The 23,604-nt window shown below is 47.7% G+C and overlaps 1 protein-coding gene across 1 annotated transcript in view; it reads left to right on the top strand.

Moving 5' to 3' along the window:
• OBSCN (obscurin, cytoskeletal calmodulin and titin-interacting RhoGEF) overlaps positions 1 to 23,604 on the top strand; it is a gene marked incomplete at its 5' end in the record, with an annotated part of 121,631 nt that overhangs the window by 64,538 nt on the left and 33,489 nt on the right. The window contains 15 exons of the mRNA XM_082834991.1: positions 136 to 994; positions 1,793 to 2,071; positions 16,630 to 16,708; positions 16,932 to 17,056; positions 17,212 to 17,409; positions 18,235 to 18,333; positions 18,496 to 18,714; positions 19,121 to 19,193; positions 19,527 to 19,594; positions 20,899 to 21,018; positions 21,173 to 21,312; positions 21,692 to 21,892; positions 22,018 to 22,100; positions 22,379 to 22,552; positions 23,320 to 23,476. Coding sequence (XP_082691117.1) covers positions 136 to 994; positions 1,793 to 2,071; positions 16,630 to 16,708; positions 16,932 to 17,056; positions 17,212 to 17,409; positions 18,235 to 18,333; positions 18,496 to 18,714; positions 19,121 to 19,193; positions 19,527 to 19,594; positions 20,899 to 21,018; positions 21,173 to 21,312; positions 21,692 to 21,892; positions 22,018 to 22,100; positions 22,379 to 22,552; positions 23,320 to 23,476 — 2,874 coding nt within the window. The remainder of the gene's footprint in view (positions 1 to 135; positions 995 to 1,792; positions 2,072 to 16,629; positions 16,709 to 16,931; positions 17,057 to 17,211; positions 17,410 to 18,234; positions 18,334 to 18,495; positions 18,715 to 19,120; positions 19,194 to 19,526; positions 19,595 to 20,898; positions 21,019 to 21,172; positions 21,313 to 21,691; positions 21,893 to 22,017; positions 22,101 to 22,378; positions 22,553 to 23,319; positions 23,477 to 23,604) is intronic.

The raw sequence follows: 23,604 nt of genomic DNA, 5'->3' as shown, positions 1-23,604 counted from the left end.
CAGCAGGCATGCAGGAGCAAGGCGTGGAGCTGGGGCAGGAGACCTGGGCTCTGCTTCCCCCTGCCCTGTGTGTGTCCCTACACGATCCTTTCCCTGTCCCGGGCCTCAGGTGCCCCACCTTATCTGTGCACACAGGTTGAGGCCCCAGCCGCCCCTTCTGGGAAGCCACAAAAGCAGCAGGAGAAGCCAGCTTCAGTACCCCCACCACCAGGAGACCTGAGCGTTGGGGACTTGGGTGACCTATCCGTGGACAAGGCAGCAGTGAAGATCCAGGCTGCCTTCAAGGGTTATAAGGTCCGGAAGGAGATACAGCAGCAGGAGGGGCCTGTGTTCTGCCACACGTTTGGGGACACCGTGGCACAGGTGGGAGATGTCCTGCGTCTGGAGTGTGTAGTGTCCAGCAAGACAGATGTGCATGCCCACTGGCTGAAGGACGGTGTGCGGCTGACGGATGGCCGGCACCACCACATTGACCAGCTTGGGGATGGCACCTGCTCTCTGCTGGTCACTAGCCTGGGCCGGGCCGACGCTGGCCACTATACCTGTCAGGTGAGCAACAAGTTTGGCCGTGTGGCCCACAGTGCCTGTGTGGTGGTCAGTGGGATGGAGAGTGAGACCGAGAGTTCTTCCGGGACTGAGCTGGATGACAACTTCCGCCGGGCCGCCCGGCGGCTGCACCGCCTGTTCCGCACCAAGGGCCCGGCAGAGGTTTCAGACGAGGAGATCTTCAGCGCTGACAAGGGCAAGGCAGAGCCCGAGGAGCCTGGGGACTGGCAGACATACCGCGAAGATGAACAGTCCATCTGCATCCGCTTCGAGACGCTTGCCGAGGCCCGCCGGGCAGCCACCTGCTTCCGGGACATGTTTGGCACGCTGGACAACAGAGTGGACATCAGCCTGTCAGAGCAGGGGCTGCATGGGGTGGAGATGCGCATTGGCAAGGTGGCCCCCACCCCTGCAGCGCCTCCGGAGCCAGTACTGGCCGCAGAGGCAGGTGAGTCTGCAAGCTGCCTGGGTCAGGGGTCGGGGGAGAGGAAGAGCGAAAGCAGCAGCGGTGACCAGGGTCAGCTGAAAACTCAAGGAGGTTTAGCTCAAGGGGCTTTAGCTTCTGGCTGTTCGCACATGCAGCCCACTGAGCTGGGAGGAGCCCTGACTTTGGGGTTAGACAGAGCTCAACTGAAATCCCCGCTCTGCCTGCTACTGATTAGCCTCTCGGAGCCTCAGAGTTCTGTTCTGTGAAATGGATTCGGGAATACTGACACCCTAGAGTTTAGGGTTATTTCTTCCCCCGTGAGGGTTTCAGATATAATCTGTACAAAAGGCGGGGTTCCACATAGTCCAGCGTGAACCCCATTTCCCACTCCAGCAACTAAAGTTAATTAAAAAGTCATTTCACTGTTTACTTGCATCTCCCTAGGAACAGCAAAGGGAGTATCATTAATAACCCACAGCATCATTCCTCCTCTTTAATCCTGAGCTACTAGCGTGCTTCCAATCCCAGACAACAAGCCTTGGTCTTCCCTTTACTTCCCCTTCTTCCCCATTTCCTGTCTGCTATCTCTCTGGCCTCATGGTAGCTTGGGAACCAGGCTAATGAAGAGAGGATTCTTCTAGAGCATGGGGCGGAGGGAAGAGCTCAGTTGGCAGAGACAGAATTCTGTTTAGCCGCCCATTCTGTGAGCGCTCATGTGAATGGGTGATGTGCAGATCACGCACATTGAACCGCTGGCAGCTGGGGCAACTTGGGGGAGCCTAAGGCTAACGTGTTGTATGCCCTGCCCGTCCCTCCCAGCCCCGGTGTTCCTGACCGAGCTACAGAATCAGGAGGTGCTGGATGGGTACCCCGTGAGCTTTGACTGTGTGGTGACAGGCCAGCCCGTGCCCAGTGTGCGCTGGTTCAAGGACGGGAGGGTGCTGGAGGAGAATGACCACTACATGATCAGTGAGGACCAGCAGGGCGGCCACCAGCTCATCATCACAGCTGTGGTGCCAGCAGACATGGGTGTCTACCGCTGCCTGGCTGAGAACAGCGTGGGTGTGTCCTCTACCAAAGCGGAGCTCCGCGTGGACCGTGAGTGCACGCTCGGGTCTGATGGGTCAGGGTGGGATCCTGGCTGGGAGAGGCAGTGCTGGAGACCATTGGCCTCAGGCCAGGCAGGATTTGGGGCTGGAATGTCTGTGGAGGATGGAGTGTTCTCTTGGAGCCCCCTTGAGAGGTGGCTGGGCTGGGGAGGAACCTGGAAAGGTTTGGAGGTACCCCATGGGCGCAGTGGGTGGTTAACGGCACTGTGGCACAATAAGAAATATATATTTGGTCTTTGTCCCTGATTCCTGGCGGGCCCTAGACAGCTTCAGTACAAATATAGCCATCTGATTTTTGACAAAAATGCAAAAGCAATTAAATGGAGTAAGGATAGAATTTCAGATTCAAGGATGGAATTTCAAATGATGCTGGAGTAATTTGAACACTCGTAGTCAAAAATATGAACTTTGACCTTATGTGAAAATTGGCTCAAAATGGATTAAATACTTAAATGTAAAATATGAAGCTATAAAACTTTTAGAAAAAAGTAGGAGGAGATCCTCAGGACCCAGGGCTAGGAAAAGACTGCTTAGACTTGACCCATAAAAGGAAAAATTGGTAAACTGGACCTCCTCAGAGTTCAAACCTTTCGCTTTGAGAAAGACCAGGTGTTGAGGATGAAAAGCTATGGGTTGGGAGAAAATACCTGCAAATCACATATCTTATAAAGGACTAAAAACTATGTAAAGGAAAGCTCAAAATTAAGCAATAAAATTTTTTTAAAAATCCACTTAGAATAGGAGCAAAAGACCTTTCCATACATTTCAAGGGAGAGGACATACAGAAGGCAAATAAGCACACGGAAGATGTGCCTGTTTTTATTTCCATTTCCCTGATGGAATCTCCCATGCATTGCTGGTGAGAGTGTAAAGTGGTGCAGCCACTCTGAAAAACAGTTTGCAGTTGCTCACAAAACTATGTAGCTACTGTATGATCTAACAATTGCCTTTTTTGGTATTTATCCCAGAGAAATAAAAACTCAAATTCATAATAAAACCTGTGCCCAAATACTCATAGCAACTTTATTCCCAATAGCCAAAAACTGGTAATGACCCAACTGTCAAACTGTGGTATGGCTATTCTATGGAATACTACTTGGCAAGGAAAAGGAACAAATTATTAACATGTGCAACAATTATGATACAATTTCATTTTATTGCATAAAGTTAAACAAACACACATATACTCAGTGGAGTTCGTGTGAAACTTGTGAAATCTGAACAAGATCGAGGGATCATAACAATGTCACCTTTTATAGCTATGAGACAAGTTAACATCGCTGGAAACTGGGTGAAGAGTAAATGGGATCTCTGTATTATCTCTTAGAACAGCATGAGAATCTATAATTCTCTCAACAAAAAGGAAAATAAAACTATTAAATATAACAAGTCTAGTATCTTAAATAAGACGAGATTTTCTATATTTACCTAAGTAGTTCCGTTTCCAAGCTCTTTATTTTGCTATGTAGGGCTAGATTTCTATCTCGTAACACTTTCTTTCTGCCTGAAGGACATCTTTTAGCAATTTCTGTAGTGTGGGTATATCTGAAAAATGTCTTTATTTTGCTTTTCTTGAGGATATTTTTGCTAGGACAAGTTTTTCTTTCCATACTTTAAAGATGTTGCTCCACCATCTATTAGCTTGCATTCTTTCCAATGAGAAATATGATGTCGTTCTTATCTTTGTTTCTCTGTACATAACTTATCTTTTCTATTGGGATTTAAAAGTTTTTAGATATTTGCACACCATAACATTCACCATTTAAAAATGTATAGTTCCGTGGTTTTTAATATATTCACAAGGTTATGCTACCATCTAACTCCGGAACATTTTCATCATCCCAGAAAGAAACCCCATACCTATCGACTGTCACTCCCCATTCCCCCTCCCCCAGCCCCTGGCAACCACTAATCTGTTTTCTGTCTGTGTGGGTTTGACTATTCTGAATTTTCCATGTAAATGGAATTATACAATATGTGACTTTTTATGTCTGGTTTCTATTACTGAGCTTGTTTTTTTTTTTTTTTTTTTGCGGTATGCGGGCCTCTCACTGTTGTGGCCTCTCCCGTTGCGGAGCACAGGCTCCGGACACGCAGGTTCAGCGGCCATGGCTCATGGGCCTAGCTGCTCCGCGGCATGTGGGATCTTCCCGGACCTGGGCACGAACCCGTGTCCCCTGCATCGGCAGGCGGACTCTCAACCACTGCGCCACCAGGGAAGCCCTACTGAGCTTGTTTCCAAGGTCTATTCATGTAATAAATATCAGTGCTCCATTCCTTTTTATGGCTGAAAAATATTTCACTGTATATGGATGATTTATCCATTCATTGGATGATGTTTATCCATTGGTTTATGGCTACTGTGAATGATGCTGCTATGAACATTCATGTGCAAGTTTTTGTGTGGACATACGTTTTCATTTCTCTTGGATCTATACCTAGGAGTGGAATTGCTGGGTCAGGTGGTAAACTCTATGTTTAACTTTTAGAAGAACTGACAAACTCTTTTACACAGCGGCTGCACCATTTTACATATCTGCCAGCAGTGTACAAAGGTTCCAATTTCCCTACATCTTTGCCAGCACTTGTTTTTGTTCATCTTTTCAATTATAGCCGTCCTGATGGATGTGAAGTGGTATCTCATTGTGGTTTTGATTTGCGTTTCCCTACTGACTAATGATATTGAGCATCTTTTCATGTGCTTATTGGCCATTTGTGTAACTTTTTTTGGAGAAATACTTTGTCCATTTTAAAATTAGATTCTTTGTTTTCTAAACTTTGAGTTGTAAGAGTTTTTTGTATATTCTGGGTACTATTGATAGATCCTTATCAGGTATATGATTTTCTTTTTCTTTTCTTTTCTTTTTTTTTGTAATAGATCTTTATTGGAGTACAGTTGCTTCACAATACTGTGTTAGTTTATGATTTACTACAAAGTGAATCAGCCATATGCATACATATATCCCCATAACCCCTCCCTCTTGAGTCTCCCTCCCACCCTCCCTATCCCACCTCTCTAGGTCATTGCAAAGCACCAAGCTGATCTCCCTGTGCTATGCTGCTGCTTCCCACTAGCTATCTGTTTTACATTCGGTAGTGTACATATGTCGATGCTACTCTCACTTTGCCCCAGCTTCCCGTGCCCCACTCCGTGTCCTCAAGTCCATTCTCTATGTCTACATCTTTATTCCTGTCCTGCCACTAGGTTCATCAGTACCATTATTTTCTTTTTTAGATTCTATATATGTGTTAGCATACGGTATTTGTTTTTCTCTCTCTGACTTACTTCACTCTGTAAGACAGACTCTAGGTCCATCCACCTCACTGCAAATAATTCAATTTCATTTCTTTTTATGGCTGAGTAATATTCCATTGTATATATGTGCCACATCTTCTTTATCCATTCATCTGTCGATGGGCATTTAGGTTGTTTCCATGTCCTGGCTATTGTAAATAGTGCTGCAATGAACATTGGGGTGCATGTGTCTTTTTGAATTATGGTTTTCTCAGGGTATATGCCCAGTAGTGGGATTGCTGGGTCATACAGTAGCTCTATTTTTAGGTTTTTAAGGAACCTCCCTACTGTTCTCCATAGTGGCTGTACCAATTTACATTCCCACCAACAGTGCAGGAGGGTTCCTTTTTCACCACACCCTTTCCAGCATTTATTGTTTCTAGACTTTTTGGTAATGGCCATTCTGACTGGTGTGAGGTGATACCTCATTGTATTTTTGATTTGCACTTCTCTAATAATTAGTGATGTTGAGCATCTTTTCACATGCCTCTTGGACATCTGTATGTCTTCTTTGGTGAAATGTCTATTTAAGTCTTCCACCCATTTTTTAATTGAATTATTTGGATTTTTGATATTGAGCTCCATGAGCTGTTTGTATATTTTGGAGATTAATCCTTTGTCCATTGTTTCATTTGCAAATACTTTCTCCCATTCTGAGGGTTGTCTTCTCATCTTGTTTATGGTTTCCTTTGCTGTGCAAAAGCTTTTAAGTTTAATTAGGTCCCATTTGTTTATTTTTGTTTTTTTTTCCATTACTCTAGGTGGGTCAAAAAAGATCTTGCTGTGGTTTATGTCAGAGAGTGTTTTCCCTATGTTTTCCTCTAAGAGTTTTATAGTGTCTGGTCTTACATTTAGGTCTTTAATCCATTTTGAGTTTATTTTTGTGTATGGTGTTAGGGAGTGTTCTAATTTCATTCTTTTACATGTAGCTGTCCAGTTTTCCCAGCACCACTTATTAAAGAAGCTGTCTTTTCTCATTGTATGTTCTTGCCTCCTTTATCGTAAATTAGGTTATCATATGTGTGTGGGTTTATCTCTGGGCTTTCTCTCCTGTACCATTGATCTATATTTTGGTTTTTGTGCCAGTACAATACTGCATTGATTACTGTAGCTTTGTGGTATAGTTTGAAGTCAGGAACACTGGTCCCTCCAGCTCTGTTTTTCTTTCTCAAGATTGCTTTGGCTATTCGGGATCTTTTGTGTTTCCATACGAATTGTAAAATTTTTTGTTCTTATTCTATGAAGAATGCTATTGGTAGGTAGTTTGATAGGGATTGCATTGAATCTGTAGATTGCTTTGGGTAGTATTTTGACAATAGTGACAAATTTTGACAATATTGATTCTTCCAATCCAAGAACATGGTATATTTCTCCACCTGTTTATGTCATCTTTGATTTCTTTCATCAGTGTTTTATAGTTTTCTGAGAACAAGTCTTTTTCCTCCTTAGGTAGGTTTATTCCTAGGTTTTTGTTTTTTGTTTTTGTTTTTTGCATTACGCGGGCCTCTCACTCTTGCAGCCTCTCCCGTTGTGGAGCACAGGCTCCGGACGCGCAGGCTCAGCTGCCATGGCTCACGGGCCCAGCCGCTCCACGGCATGTGGGATCTTCCCGGACCGGGGCACGAACCCATGTCCCCTGCATCGGCAGGCGGACTCTCAACCACTGCACCACCAGGGAAGCCCTATTCCTAGGTATTTTATTCTTTTTGTTGTGATGGTAAGTGGGATTGTTTCCTTAATTTCTCTTTCTGATTTTTTGTTGTTATTGTATAGGAGTGCCAGAGATTTCTGTGCATTAATTTTGTATCCTGCTACTTTACCAAATTTATTGATTAGTTCTAGTAGTTTTCTGGTGGCAGCTTTAGGATTCTCTATGTATAATATCATGCCATCTGCAGTGACAATTTTACTTTTTCTTTTCCAATTTGTATTCCTTTTATTTCTTTTTCTTCTCTGATTGCTGTGGCTAGGACTTCCAAAACTATGTTGAATACGAGTGGCAAGAGTGGACATCCTTGTCTTGTTCCTGATCTTAGTGGAAATGCTTTCAGTTTTTCACCATTGAGTATAATGTTTGCTGTGGGTTTGTCATATATGGCCTTTATTATGTTGAGGTAGGTTCCCTCTATGCCCATTTTCTGGAGAGTTTTTATTATAAATAGGTGTGGGATTTTGTCCAAAGCTTTTTCTGCATCTATTGAGATGGTCATATGGTATTTATTCCTTAATTTGTTAATATGGTGTATCACATTGATTTGCGTATATTGAAGAATCCTTGCATCCCTGGGATATATCCCACTTGATAATGGTGTATGATCCTTTTAATATGTTGTTGGATGCTGTTTGCTAGTATTTTTTCAGGATTTTTGCATCTATGTTCATCAGTGATACTGGTCTATAATTTTCTTTTTTTGTGATATCTTTTTCTGGTTTTGGTATCAGGGTGATGGTGGCTTTGTACAATGAATTTGGGAGTGTTCCTCCTTCTGCAATTTTTTGGAAGAGTTTGAGAAGGATCAGTGTTAGCTCCTCTCTAAATGTATGATAGAATTCGCCTGTGAAGCCATCTGGTCCTGGGCTTTTGTTTGTCGGAAGATTTTTAATCACAGTTTCAATTTCATTACTTGTGATAGGTCTGTTTATATTTTCTAATTCTTCCTGGTTCAGTCATGGAAAATTGTACCTTTCCAAGAATTTGTCCATTTCTTCTTGGTTGTCCATTTTATTGGCATATAGTTGTTTGTAATAGTCTCCTATAATCCTTTGTATTTCTGCGGTGTCAGTTGTGATTTCTCTTTTTTCATTTCTAATTTTATTGATTTGTGTCCTCTCCCTTTTTTTCTTGATGAGTCTGGCTAAGGGTTTATCAATTTTGTTTATCTTCTCAAAGAACCAGCTTTTAGTTTTATTGATCTTTGCTATTGTTTTCTTCATTTCTATTTCATTTACTTCTGCTCTGATCTTTGTGATTTCTTTCCTTCTACTGACTTTGGGTTTTCTTTGTTCTTCCTTCTCTAGTTGCTTTAGGTTAGGGTTAGATTGTTTATTCGAGATTTTTCTTGTTTCTTGAGGTGAGATTGAATTGCCATAAACTTCCCTCTTAGAACTGCTTTTGCTGTGTCCCATAGGTTTTGGGTGGTTGTATTTGTGTTGCCATTTGTTTCTATATATTTTTTAATTTCTTCTTTGATTTCTTCAGTGATCTCTTGGTTATTTAGTAGTGCACTGTTTAGCCTCCATGTATTTGTGGTTTTTACAATTTTTTCCTGTAATTGATTTTCAATCTCATAGCGTTGTGGTCAGAAAAGATGCTTGATATGATTTCAATTTTCTTAAATTTTCCAAGGCTTGATTTGTGACCCAAGATGTGATCTATCCTGGAGAATGTTCCATGTGCCCTTGAGAAGAAAGTGTATTCTGCAACTTTTGGGTAGAATGTTCTATAAATATCAATTAAATCTATCTGGTCTGCTGTGTCAGTTAAAGCTTGTGTTTCCTTATTTATTTTCTGTTTGGATGATCTGTCCATTGGTGTAAGTGAGGTGTTAAAGTCCCCTACTAAAACTGTGTTACTGTCGATTTCCCCTTTCATGGTTGTTAGTATTTCCCTTATGTATGGAGGTGCTCCTATGTTGGGTGCATAAACATTTACAATTGTTATATCATCTTCTTGGATTGATCCCTTGATCATTATGTAGTGTCCTTCCTTATCTCTTATAACAGTCTTTATTTTAAAGTCTATTTTATCTGATATGAGTATTGCTACTCCAGTTTTCTTTTGATTTACATTTGCATGGAGTATCTATTTTGATCCCTTCACTTTCAGTCTGTATGTGTCCCTAGGTCTGAAGTGGGTCTCTTATAGACAGCATATATATGGGTCTTGTTTTTGTATCTGTTCAGCCAGTCTGTGTCTTTTGGTTGGGGCATATAATCCATTTACATTCAAGGTTATTATCCATATGTATGTTCCTATTACCATTTTCTTAGTTGTTTTGGGTTTGTTTTTGTGGGTCTTTTTCTTCTCTTGTGTTTCCTGCCTAGAGAAGTTTTTTTAGCTTTTGTTGTAAAGCTGATTTGGTGGTGCTGAATTCTTTTAGCTTTTGCTTGTCTGAAAAGCTTTTGATTTCTCTGTTGAATCTGAATGAGATCCTTGATGGGTAGAGTAATCTTGGTTGTAGGTTTTTCTCTTTCATCACTTTAAGTATATCCTGCCACTGCCTTCTGGCCTGTAGGGTTTCTGCTGAAAAATCTGCTGTTAACCTTATGGGGATTCCTTTGTATGTTATTTTTTGTTTTTCCCTTTTAATATTTTTTCTTTGAATTTAATTGTTAGTTTGATTAATATATGTCGTGGTGTGTTTCTCCTAGAGTTTATCCTGTATGGGACTCTCTGTGCTTCCTGGACTTGGGTGACTATTTCCTTTCCCATGTTAGGGTAGTTTTCCACTATAATCTCTTCAAATATTTTCTCAGACCCCTTCTTTTTCTCTTCTTCTTCTGGGACCCCTATAATGCGAATGTTGGTGTGTTTAGTGTTGTCCCAGAGATCTCTGAGATTGTCTTCAATTCTTTTCATTCTTTTTTCTTTATTCTGCTCCTCGACAGTTATTTCCACCATTCTGTCATCCAGCTCACTTATTCGTTCTTCTGCCTCAGTTATTCTGTTATTGATTCCTTCTAGTGTATTTTTCATTTCAGTTATTTTGTTTTTCATCTGTTTGTTTGTTCTTTAGTTCTTGTAGATCTTTGTTAAACATTTCTTGTATTTTCTCAATCCGTGGCTCCATTCTATTTCCAAGATCCTGGATCATCTTTACTATCATTACTCTGAATTCTTTTTCAGGTAGATTCCCTATTTCCTCTTCATTTATTTGGTCTTGGAGGTTTTTACCTTGCCCCTTCATCCATGACATATTTTTCTTGCTATCTCTTTTTTTTTTTTTATGAGTGGGATTGTGTTCCTGTCTTACTGGTTTTTTGGCCTCAGGCTTCCAACACTGAAGTCTGTAGGCTGTTGGGTAGAGCTGGGTCTTGTTGCTGAGAGGCGGACCTCTGGGAGACCTCACTCTGATGCATATTCCCTGGGGTCTGAGTTCCTCTGTTAGTCCAGTGGTTCGGACTCAGACCTCCCACCACAGGAGCTTCAGCCCAACCCCCAGCTTGTGAACCCAAGATCCCGCAAGCCACACAGGACAGCAAAAAAACAAACAAACAAACAAAAACAATAATAAAGTAAAAAATAAAATTAGATTAGGAAACTAACAGATATGTTAGAAAAAATATAAAAATAAAAATATAGATGAAACAATAACTGGAAGGTAAAACAGAATCACAGTAGTAAAAAAGAGGAGGAGAAAAAAAAAAGGTGGAAAAGGCCTTGGCTATGGAGGGCAGGGCCTAAGCAGGGTCTAGGTTTAGGCAGTGGGTGGGGCCTATGCCTAGGACCCAGAAGGCTGGAAAAGGCCCTGGGAGTTGTGGGGTGTGGGGCTTAGGCTCAACAGAACAGAAGGGGCCCAGGCATGTCTCCCACCTCTGGTCTCAGAGGGTGCAGGACTCCACCTTGGAACCCAGCAGGCTTCCTTGGTTCGAGTGGGTGGGGCAAATGCCCTCTGCTCCTTTCCTGCTCCTCTAGTCCCAGAGGGCCCCTCCCACCTTCCTCTCCTGATCTCCCAGGCCTCCCTCCTACATCCCCAGGACCAACCTGGCCTGGAGGGGACCTCTGAGGGCGTAGGACCTGGCCCGAGAGCTGGGCAGACTTCCCCAGCCGATTGGGCACGGGAAACGCTGGGCCCACTCCCCTCTGATCCAAGCCCCCACGGGTCCCTCCAGGCATGGGGACCCCTCCCCCCCCCTCAGCCACCCCTCACGGGCACTGGCCCTGTCCAGCCTCCACTTCTCCTCCCCCTCAGTCCCCTCATGTCCTGCCGGTTTGCTTGGGGGTTCTTCCTGTCTCCTTGGGCATCGGGGTCCCCCACCAGCATCCAGCACGTGCCCTAGTTGTCTCAGATATATGATTTTCAAATCTTTTCTCCCATTCTGTGGGTTGTCTTGTCACTTTCTTGATTGTTCTTTGATGCACAAAAGTTTTAAATTTTGATGGAGTATAGTTTATCTACTTTTTCCTTGGTTTCTTGTGCTTTACTTATCACGTCTAAGAAACCATTGTCTAATCCAAAGTTATAAAGATTTACACTTATGCTTTCTTCTCTCATATTTAGTTAGGTCTTTGGTACATTTTGAGTTCATATTTGTATATGGTATGAGGTAAGGGCCCCAATTCATTTTTTTCCTGTGGAAATCCAGTTGTCCCGCCACTATTTGTTGAAAAGACTATTTTCCCTCATAAAATTGTCTTGGAACTCTTGTCGGAAACGAATTTCTATTAAATGTGTAGGTTTATTTCTGACTCGCAGTTCTATTCCATTCATCCAGATGTCTGTCATTATGCCATTACCACACTGTTTTGAATATTGTAGCCGTGTATAATACTGTTTTGAAATTTTTAACTGTGAGTCTGCCAACTTGGTTCTTCTTCAAGATTTTTTGACCATCCTGAGTCTCTTGCATTTTCTTATGAATTTTAGGATCAGCTTGTCAATTTCTGCAAACATGATCTCTGGATACTTTTTAAGATTTTTTTTTGTCATTGGTTTTGAGTAATTTGATCATAGTCTTTGGTGCAATTGTCTTCATTTATGTTCCTTGTGCAGTTAATTGAGCTTCTTGGAATTTTGGGTTAATAGTTTTCATTAAGTTTGAAATTTGGGGGAGGCATTATTTCTTCAAATATTTTTTCTTTCCCCCTTCATTTGGGAACTTAAGTTACAAATAATCGAGCCACTTGAAGTTGTACTATAGCTTACTAATAATCCTTTTCCATTTTTATTAATAAAATTCTTCTTTCTCTATGCATTTCATTTTTCATAGTTTCTATTGCCATGCTTTTATGTTCACTGTTCTTTTGTAGTATCTAATCTGCTATCAATCCCATCCATTGTATTGTTTATCTCTAGAAGTTCTACTTGAGTTTTTTTTATATGTTCTATATCTCATCTTAACTTTTCGAACACATGGAATACAGTTCTAATACCTGTGCTAATGTCCTTATCTCCCAGTTCTAACATCTGTGTCAAATCTGACTTGGTTTTGACAATTGATTATTCTACACATCATAGGTTGTGTGTTTCCTGCCTCCTTGCATGTCGGACAGTCTTGGCTGAATGCCTGACAGTGTGGATTTAACCCTGTTGGGAGCTGGATATTTTGTGTTTCTGCAGGTCTTCTTGAGCAATACAGTGTGTTACTTGGAAGCAGCTCGATCCTTTTGGGTCTGGCTTGTGTGATTTGTTATGTGGGGCCAAGGCAGTGCTCAGTCCAAAGCTGATCATCTTCGTCTGCTGAAGTGAGAGTGTCCCTGAGTACTCAACCTGATGCCCTGTGAATTAAGAAAGTTTCTAATCTGACTGCAAACAGACATTATTCCAGCCCTTGTGCTCCTCTGGTGCTACTTCCTCCAGTCCTTTCAGATGGCTCTTTCCTGTGTGCATGTGCCAGTCAGTGCTCTGTGGCATCCTCGAGGGAGGGGGCCCTCTCTCTGTGCAGCTTTCTCTTCTCTGGTTTTCTGTTCCATGGGCACAGGCTGCCTTTGTCTCTCAGGACATCAGCTCTGTCTCCTCAACTCAGGGTCTGCCTGGCTCTGCCTCAGCTTCCTTTTCCCGTAAACTTAAGTCAGGAAGCTGGGGCAATTATAGGGCTCACCATTGTTTCCTATCTCTAATGCATCACTGTCCTTCATTCACCTTAACCATTCTGATGATTCTGTACCCAATTCCAATGTGTGGGTTTTTTTCTTTCCCACAAAAAGAAATTCTCTGAGACACCAGCCAAGTGTCCTACAGTTCAACTCAATTCTGACACCATCCACCTGGAAATAGCATCAGATCCCATAGGTTAAGGGCTCAGTCCCACAAGGCTGCCTCCCCCACCACTTCAGATATCAACTGCAAGTCCAGGTTGTCACCTGTGCTTCTGGCCTACATGCTATAAATTAGAGGTTCCAATGACCCCCTTCCTTGGGTTTTAATAATTTGCTAAAGTGGCTCACAGAGTTCAGAGAAACATTTCACTTACTAGATCAGTGCTTTATTATAAAAGGGTATAACTCAGGAGCAGCCAGGTGGAAGAGACGTATAGGCAAGGCGTGTGGCAAGGGGCAGGGCCAAGCATGCCACTCTCCCCCAGTGTCCATGTGTTTACCAGCCGGGAAGCTCTCTGAACCCTATCCTTTTGGGTTTTTATGGAGACTTCATTACACAGGCACAACTGATTAAATCATTGACCACTGGTGATTAAAAAAATATATTTTATTGGAGTATAGTTGCTTTACAGTGTTGTGTTAGTTTCTACTGTACAGCAAAATGAATCAGCTATACATATACACATATCCTCTCTTTTTTGGGTTTCCTTCCCATTTAGGTCACCTCAGAGCATTGAGTAGAGTTCCCTGTGCTGTGCAGTAGATTCTCCTTAGTTATCTATTTTACATATAGTATCAGTAGTGTGTATATGTCAATCCCAATCTCCCAATTCATCTCACCCTCCCTTTCCCCCTTGGTATCCATAGGTTTGTTCTCTACGTCTGTGTCTCTATTTTGGCTTTGTAAATAAGATCATCTATACAGTTTTTTCAGATTCCACATATATGCGGTATATACGATATTTGTTTTTCTCTTTCTGGCTTACTTCGCTCTGTATGACAGTCTCTAGGTCCATCCACGTCTCTACAAATGACTCAATTTCGTTCTGTTTATGGCTGAGTAATATTCCACTGTATATATGTACCACATCTTCTTTATCCACTCCTCTGTTCATGGACATTTAGGCTGTCTCCATGTCCTGGCTATTGTAAATAGTGCTGCAATGAACATTGGGGTGCGTGTGTCTTTTTGAATTATGGTTTTCTCAGGGTATGTGCCCAGTAGTGGGATTGCTGGGTCACATGATAGTTCTATTTTTAGTTTTTTAAGGAACCTCCATACTGTTCTCCATAGTGGCTGTATCAATTTACATTCCCACCAAAAGTGTAGGAGGGTTCCCTTTTCTCCACACCCTCTCCAGCATTTATTGTTTGTGGATTTTGTGATGCAGGCCATTCTGACAGGTATGAGGTGAAAACTACCTCATTGTCGTTTTGATTTGCATTTCTCTAATGATTAGTGATGTTGAGCATCTTTTCATGTGCCTCTTGGCCATCTGTATGTCTTCTTTGGTGAAATGTCTATTTAGGTCTTCTGCCCATTTTTTGATTGGGTTGTTTGTTTTTTTGATATTGAGCTGCATGAGCTGTTTGTATATTTGGGGGATTAATCCTTTGTCAGTTGCTTCGTTTGCAAATATTTTCTCCCTTTCTGAGTGTTGTCTTTTCGTCTTGTTTATGGTTTCCTTTGCTGTGCAAAAGCTTTTAAGTTTCATTAGGTCCCATTTGTTTATTTTTGTTTTTATTTTCATTACTCTAGGAGGTGGGTCAAAAAAGATCTTGCTGTGATTTATGTCAAAGAGTGTTCTGCCTATGTTTTCCTCTAAGAGTCTTATAGTGTCTGGCCTTACATTTAGATCTTTAATTCATTTTTAATTTATTTTTGTGTATGGTGTTAGGGAGTGTTCTAATTTCACTCTTTTACGTGTAGCTGCCCAGTTTTCCCAGCACCATTTATTGAAGAGGCTGTCTTTGCTCCATTGTATATTCTGGCCTCCTTTGTCATAGATTAGTTGACCATAGGTGCATGGGTTTATCTCTGGGCTTTCTCTCCTGTACCATTGATCTATATTTCTGTGTTTGCACTAGTACCATACTGTCTTGACTACCGTAGCCCTGTAGTATAGTCTGAAGTCAGGGAGCCCGATTCCTCCAGCTCCGTTTTTTTTCTTTTCTCAAGATTGCTTTTGCTCTTCGAGGTCTTTTGTGTTTCCATACAAGTTGTAAAATTTTTTGTTCTGCTGTGAAAAATGCCATTGATAATTTGATAAGGATTGCATTGAACCCGTAGATTGCTTTGTGTAGTATAGTTATTTTGACAATGTTGATTCTTCCGGTCCGAGAACATGGTATATCTCTCCATCTGTTTGTGTCGTCTTTGATTTCTTTATCAGCATCTTATAATTTTTGGTGTACAGGTCTTTTGCCTCCTTAGGTAGGTTTATTCCTAGGATTGAACTCAATCTCCAGCCCCTCTCCCCTCCCTGGATGTCAGGGGGTCTCAACCTTCTAGTCACATGGTTGGTTACCCTGGCAATCAGCCCCCATCCTTAGGGGCTTTTGGAAAATCACTTCATTAACATAAAAAACCCCACCTCTGTGCCTCTCCTCACTTAGGAAATTCCAAGGGTTTAGGAGCTCTGAGTCAGGAACAGGAGGAAGACCAAACACATATTTCTTATTATAAATCACAACATCACAACCATTGTTTTGTGTATTGTGTTTGTTTTCCTTTGGTTGTTTCAGGGGGCCAGTGTCTTAGTTCAGGCTGTTATAACAAAGTACCATAGACTGTGCAGCTTAAATAACAGAAATTTATTGCTTAAAGTTGTGGAGACTGGAAGTCTGAAATCAGGGTGCTAGCATGGTTGGGTGCTGGTGAGAGCCCTCTTCTGAATTGCACATGGCCATCCTCTCACTGTGTTCTCACACGGGGGAAGGGGGAAGGGGTCTCTTCTTATAAGGGCACTAATCCCATTCATTAGGCTCCACCCTCATGACCTCATCTAAGCCTGATCACCTCAAAAAGATCCCATCTTCAAACACTGTCATGTTGAGGGTTAGGACTTCAGCATATGAATTTTGGGGGGACACAACATTCAGACCTTAGCAGAGGGTAAATCCAGCCCCTCTTCTCCATTGTGGCTAGAAGTTGAAGTCCCAGCTGTTGGTTTTGAGGCCTGTGTTATCCTTGTTCCTTAGTTGGCTGGAACTGGAAGATGCTGTTGTTGCCACTGCCTGCTATTTATGAAGCCCAGTATTTATAATTTGTTGGGTCTTGTAGTTAGTTATAGGCCTGGAAACATGGGCTGGTAACAGCCTGGGGACAAGGAGGGGCCATAGGGTAGCTGTGTCCCCCATGCCTTCTGACTCAGAAGTGTGAGTGGCTCCCAGGAATGGCTGCACAGTGAGAATCAGGTAGCCTCTGGGGTGGGGCCCGTTCCCCAGGCAGATGGGGTGCAGGCCTCGCTTCAGCTCCACCCTTCATCCTCAGTGACCAGCACCGACTACGAAACTGCTGTTGATGCCACGGAAACCTCGTCCTATTTCAGCGCCCAAGGCTACCTGTCCAGGTAGAGGGTCATGCAGGGGTGGTCCTGGGCCCTTTGCGGGGGGTGGCAATGCTGGCTTGGACTGACAGAATCCAAATCCTGGAGCCTTCAACCAGGCCATGGCAGTCTCTGTCCAGGAAAGAGGAGACCTCAGAAACCATCCATGCTTGACCCTGGTCCCCTCCTGTCCTGGACCCCTCACTGGTCCATCTCACATCTGCCCCTTCTTGGTTCTCCCTGCCAGCTGGGAGCAGGAGGGCACAGAGTCTACCCCAGAGGAGGGACAGCTGCCGCAGGTCGTGGAGGACCTGAAAGACCTCCAGGTGGCCCCCGGCACGCGTCTGGCCAAGTTCCAGCTCAAGGTGAAAGGTAAGGGGGAGAGAGATGAAGGGAAGGGAGCTGCCTCCCACCAGAGGGAGGGTTAGGGTTAGGGTTAGATCACCCAGGGGTCTATGAGGGCTTGTGGAGGGCATGGTGCCCACTGGGCTGTGGCCCTGTGCTAACCACTCCCCCTGCGGCCCCAGGCTACCCCACGCCTCGACTGTACTGGTTCAAAGATGGGCAGCCCCTGACTGCATCTGCACACATCTGCATGACGGACAGGAAGACACTGCACACCTTGGAGATTGTCTCGGTCACCAGCGAGGATGCTGGCCAGTACTCGGCCTACATCAGCAACACCGTGGGTGCTGCTTATTCATCTGCTTGGCTGCTGGTCCGAGGTGGGTGCTCAGGGCTGCAGCAGAGCTTGGTGTCCACACCCAGGTTGATGTTCACCTATAAACCATGCTGTGGCAAGCCTGGGAGCTAGGGCCCAGTGGTCACTGCCCCTGTGTGCAAAAGTCACAGGTGGCCAGAAGCTGGCTCCCCGAGAACATGGGCCCTTAGAGGGCGTGGGGCCCATGAAAACTGACCAGCAAGCAGGGTAGCTAGCTGGTGGAGTAGGCCCAGGCAAGCATGGAGCCCTCCGTAGACTGTGGAGGAAGAGGCAGGTAGTAACTGGGGGAGTAGAGGTCTTAACTTCCTTATTTTCCAAAGTTCTGAGCACTGCAAGGTGATTCCAAGTCTTGCCCAAATCTGCCCTGGTCTAGGGACCCAACACTGCCTGTGGCATTGCTTCAGTTGTGGCGTTTTGAGCACAAGCATCCCCAAGTTAGTTTCAGAGCAACGCCCCAGACTCCTGGGCGGGCATGGGTAACATTCCATCTGGTCCGTGGGGACTGAGTGAATTCCATGTCTGCATGGCCAGGTTTAGGAAAGGTGCTGTGTGTAGGAGTGGGCGGGGCCACCCTCGGGACTCACACCCTGCTAGGCAGGCCCACTCAGGGGAGGGGGCACCTTGGAGCTGTAGATCTGACTTCTGTGCTTTCTTCAGGCCCCAATGAACCAGAAGAGAAGCCAGCATTCGGTGAGCCGACTCCAGAGGGCAGAGGGAGGGAGGGTGGGGTGGACCCTGGGGACAGGTTCCGTGAGGGTGCGTGAGGGGGACGACCACGTGGAATTGGGGCTCTGCACTGTTTACCACCAACCGCCCCATGTCTCTCCAGATGTACACCAACAGCTGGTGCCACCCCGATTCCTGGAGAAGTTCACCTCCAAGAAGGTGAAGAAGGGCTCGAGCATCACCTTCTCAGTGAAGGTTGAAGGTGAGATGTCCTGCCTCCCTGTCCCACTCAGGAGAGCCCCCAGGGAGGTCCCCTCCCTGCACCCACTCAGGACCCTCCTAGGGAGGCTCAGAGGTGACCCCTGCCTCCCAGAGCCACCCTCTTGGTGTGGGGAGACTGTCCACCATCTACTCCTGCCTGCAGGAGACCCGCTCCCAGCCGTGCATTGGCTGCGGGAGGAGGCTGAGCAGGGTGTGCTGTGGATTGGCTGCCACACACCGGGCTACACAGTGGCCAGCTCTGCCCAGCAGCACAGCCTGGTCCTTCTGGATGTGGACCGACAGCACCAGGGCACCTACACCTGCATCGCCACAAACACTGCTGGCCAAGCCCTCTGTTCTGCAAGCTTGCACGTCTCTGGCTGTGAGTGGGCATGGGTGACCCAGCCAGGAGTGGGAGAGGGGCAGTGTGGGTAGTGTGCAGCCTCAGAGCTCATGGGCCAGCTCCCACGCCCTACACTGTGGGCTCCATTCAGCTAGCTGAGACCCTCCTAGAAGCCCCCTGCTGCCCTGAGTGGTTTCTTCCTGGGTCACTCTCAGCTCTTCCCAGGGCGGGTGAGTCAAGTGCAGACCCCATTCCCATCCCTACCAGTGGTGGGATGACTGTGGGCCAAGCTGGAACACTGGGCACAGTCTTCCTCGGGGCTCCAGATGACAGGGCCAAGGCCCCCTGGGGGGTGGTCCAGGCATCCCTGGCAGGGGTCCCGATCAGAATCAGAGCTCAAGGGTATGAGGTGTCATCCTGGTCGCTCACCCTGTTCTCCTGACAGTACCTAAGGAGGCTGGGGCAGCAGAGGAGCAGGCCGGGGTGAAGGAGGCCCTCATCTCCACCTTCCTGCAGGGGTGAGTGAGGGGCTGCTCAAGAGGCAGAGGGGCCAGGAGTGAGGTCCCGGGAGTGTGGGTCCTGGGAGTGCAGGAGTACAGGTCCTGGGAGAGTGGGTCCTGGGAGTGCAGGTCCTGGGAGAGTGGGGTCCTGGTCCTGGTGGGGGGCAGTGCTGCTGCTGGGAGGGAGCCCCATCACAGATCCCAGCCCAGCTCTGGCCCTCTTGGGCCATGTGGCTTGGGTCCCCATTGTAAAGAGAGGACTTCCCCAGGGCCCCAACTGTGGCATCAAGGCCCACTGCCCCCAGACCCTCTTTTCTGTCAGGCCCTTCAGGATACCTCCTCCCCCTTTAGGACCCAACTTGTTTCTGAACAGATGTCGCAACCTTCAGGTTTCACTGACCTCGCTGGGCAGAGGAAAGGTACAGGCTGAGTGGGCACACATCTGTGCAGGGTGGGGGACAGGGGGTGTGGAGGAGGCTGCCCAGCTGGCAGGCCCCAGGACCGTGTGGCCCTAGGAACACCTGCTTGCCTGGCTCTGGGCTGGGCCTCCCTGCCCTCTTATGGGCCTAATTCTGAGCTTTGGTTGGTCTCCGGGCCATTTCTGACCCTCAAGGATGTGGAAGCTCGTGGGGGCCCCTGGGCTGGGCCAGCCCTTGACTTAGAGCTCACAACCAGGGGGCTGTATGGGTGCCTAGGAGCAGGCAGCTGCTGAGTCAGGGCTGGCATGGGGGCAGTTCGGGGAGGCGGGTGCTGGATATGCTGCCGACAGGGCCCCTACTTTGTCAGGGATTCTCCCCCTGCCCTCAAGCTGGGTCCCCCTATTCCCAGCCTCTAAGTGTGCCTGCCCCCTGACATGTCCAGCTGCTTCCTGGCCACCTGCACAGGGCCCCAGCACCTTGGCATATTTAAAAAATTATTTTATGGAGAATACTGAGTCTGCACAGAAGTCGAGAGGAGGGAGCTGTGCACCCCATGTACCCATTGCCCACCTTTGGGATCACTTCTCCACTGACCTGCTTTGTTAATTCACCCAGCCCTCCCTTCCCTGTGCTGCCCCCATCCCAAGCCGCCCTCATTCCCCCGTAACCCCAGCAACTGCTCCCAGCCCCTTACACCTGCAAAGGATCCCACTTCCATCAAGGTCGACCTGAAGCCATCAAACCACAGCTGCCAGGGGTCTGGCCCCCCCCAGCCCTCGGGCCGCAATTTGGGGTCCTGCCCCCTGCCTTCAGTGTCCAGGACCTGCCCTCGTATTATACTGCCTGGCTGAGGTCCTTGTGATCTCCGTCCCTTCTGAGCCCCTTCCCAGACCAGCGGCCAAGTGGCCAACAGGAATGGAGGTTTGGCACAAACCCCACTGGGGACCCCACAGCTCCAAGCTCCAACCCCAGCCTGACCATTTACCCAGCTTTGCCCTCAGCTTCCCCTGCCCACCGCCTTGCAACCATGCTGGCTACCTGCTGTCCCCTGACTGCCTGCTCTCCCCACAGCCACCTGCTGCCCCCACTGTCATACCTGAGTTTGTGGTCCCCTAAGTCACACCTTGGCTCAGTTGCCCTTGAGCCAAAGAGACCCCTAGTTGTGGTCAGCCTTCCCTGCTTCTGGCAGCTCTGGCCCGAGTCTGTGCGTCCCTTGGCTGCTCTGACCCCCAAGCCCAGGATGGGCCTGGAGGCGGGCACATCTGTGGAGCACATGGCTGGCTGAGCTAGGGTCTGGCCCCCAGGAGAGCTTCCGTCATCAGAGGCCTGTGGCCACCTGTCCTTGGCTGAGGTGGGCACGGAGGAGTTCCTGAAGAAGCTCACGTCGCAGATCACAGAGATGGTGTCGGCCAAGATCACACAGGGTAAGGGTAGCTGGTGATGGAGTGAGGTCCAGGGGTGGCCGTGACTGAGCCCCCAGGACTGGGGCCCCTCCTCACCGGAACGCCCTGTAGACCCATGGGAGGGCAGCATGGGGGGCAGGCCCTTCGAAGGCATCATGTGCCCTGTGTCCCCCAGCCACGCTGCAGGTGCCTGGAGGTGACAGCGATGAGGAGTCCAAGACGCCGTCCGCGTCCCCCCGGCATGGCCGGTCACGCCCCTCTTCCAGCGTCCAGGAGTCATCCTCAGAGTCCGAGGATGGAGACTACCGGGGAGAGGTGCATGGGCAGGCGAGGGGTGGGGCAGGGTGGGCAAGGGGGTATGAGAGTGTCAGGGACAGGGTGAAGGTGGAGTTGGTGTAGGGGGCCGGGGGAGCTGGGGCAGAGGAGGTGGGCACACACCTGAGTGGCCAATATCACCACTGCGACCCAGGACACCCCCAGCACCCCAGAGGTTCCTCCTTGTCCCTTTGGGGTGGGCCACCTGGCACTCCCGGTAGGATTTCCATCAGTAGAGATGGGTTGAGCCTGTTCTAGAACTTCATGGAATCTCAGGATGGCTGCTTCTTCTCCACTGAATTCCAGAGGCCTTGTAGCCTGGGGCCTTAGGAGGCCCACTGGCCCCTCTCCAGGTCTGACTCAGTGACTTCCCCCCCAGATCTTTGACATCTATGTGGTCACGGCTGACTACCTGCCCCTGGGGGCTGAGCAGGACGCCATCTCGCTGCGGGAGGGCCAGTATGTGGAGGTACTGGACTCGGCGCACCCGCTGCGCTGGCTTGTGCGCACCAAACCCACCAAGTCCAGCCTCTCTCGGCAAGGCTGGGTGTCTCCTGCCTACCTGGACAAGCGGCTCAAGGTACCTGGATGGCTGGAAGGGTGGTCCTGGGGTTGTACCCCCGTTCCCCATGAAGGCGGGAGCCTTGCCCTGGAAGGACAGGCTAGTGCTCAAGCTGTCTATGACCCTCTCCTGTCTCTCACCAGCTGTCACCTGAGTGGGGGCCAGCTGAGGCCCCTGAGTTCCCCGGGGAGGCTGTGTCGGAGGATGAGTACAAGACGAGGCTGAGGTGAGGGGCCACCGGGCAGGAACTGTGGGAAGTTGGGTTCCTGTGGGGGGCCTCCAGGATGCTAATTACACCCAAGTGCCCTGGGGCTTGCCTCTAGCTGGCGGGACCTTGCCTGGAAACTTCGTGTGGTGGGGCTGCCTGGTGTGTGAGGGTGCCCTCCCTCCACCAGCTTGCCAGGCCCATTCTGAAAGTGGGCAGCAGGATGCATGTGACTTGGAAGTGCCTGGTTCAGCAGCTAAGCTCCTGGGTCTTCCCCTCATGGCTGTCTCCCCACCCAGCTCCATCATCCAGGAGCTGCTGAGCTCGGAGCAGGCCTTTGTGGGCAAGCTGCAGTTCCTGCAGAACCACCACATGAAGTACCTGGACCACTGCCCCCACGTGCCCACGGCCGTGGCCAGCCAGAAGGCAGTCATCTTCCGAAATGTGCAGGACATCAGTCACTTCCATAGCAGGTGGGCATGCAGGGTGGGCCTCAAGGCTATTCCCCTGTCTGTGTGTACATGCATGTATACCCACACATGCTTAGACACACACTTGGACACACTGTTCACATGTGTAGATACATGTGTGCACGTACAAGTCATACATGCACAAGACACATGCCTACACACACGGACACACACCACACATGTGCATACACACGTGGATGCTCACACTCGCACATGTGTGTACCGACAGGGCTGTACCTCAGGAGAGTGGGCAGGAGTCGAGAAGAGACAGAACCTTTGATGACTCGATTCACCCACTGGTGCACCACACTCCTGTACACACATGTCCCCAGGAACACAGGCACGTGCACCTGGCTTATCCCCGGAAGTGCCTGTGACACATCTACCCACTGCAACCCAAGTACACAGACATACCCCAGAAATGTGTGCACACATGTACATGGGCACACACAAGTACATGTGCATACCTGCACACTCACACACAGCCTTTCACATGTGGGCATACATGTACATGGCACACACATGAATACATGTACACCCACAGACACGTACTCCCTTACGTGCTTGCACACCTGCACATAAGTGCACACCCTGCAATACCACATATGCGTGGCCCTCACAGCCCAGAACACTCACTGTCATCTGCAGGAACCCGGCCCTGGGAAGGAGCCTGTTTCTTCCCAAACCTGAGGGTTTGGGGCTGGGTTGTGGGTCGTGGGTGAGGGTCCTGATGTCAGCCCTCACCTGACCACTGTTCCCCTCCATGGCAGCTTCTCACAGGAGCTGCATAGCTGTGACACGGATGACGACGTGGCCATGTGCTTCATCAAGAACCAGGCAGCCTTTGAGAAGTATCTGGAGTTCCTGGTGGGCCGAGTGCAGGCTGAGTCGGTGATGGTCAGCACGGCCGTGCAGGAGTTCTACAAGGTGCTCCTCTGCCCGTCAGCCCTGCCTCCACTCGCCAGGCTTGATGCTGGCTTCCAGATCTTAGATCATCTTCCCTGACCCTGCTCAGGCCCCACTTCAGCCTGCCCAGGCCCCCTGGCCCCTAGCTT

This window comes from Leucopleurus acutus (genome assembly GCF_964270905.1).
Source record: "Leucopleurus acutus genome assembly, chromosome: 3".
NCBI lineage: Eukaryota > Metazoa > Chordata > Mammalia > Artiodactyla > Delphinidae > Leucopleurus > Leucopleurus acutus.
The sequence above is the reverse complement of the archived record's forward strand: the minus strand, read 5'-3'. Positions and strand labels throughout refer to the sequence as shown.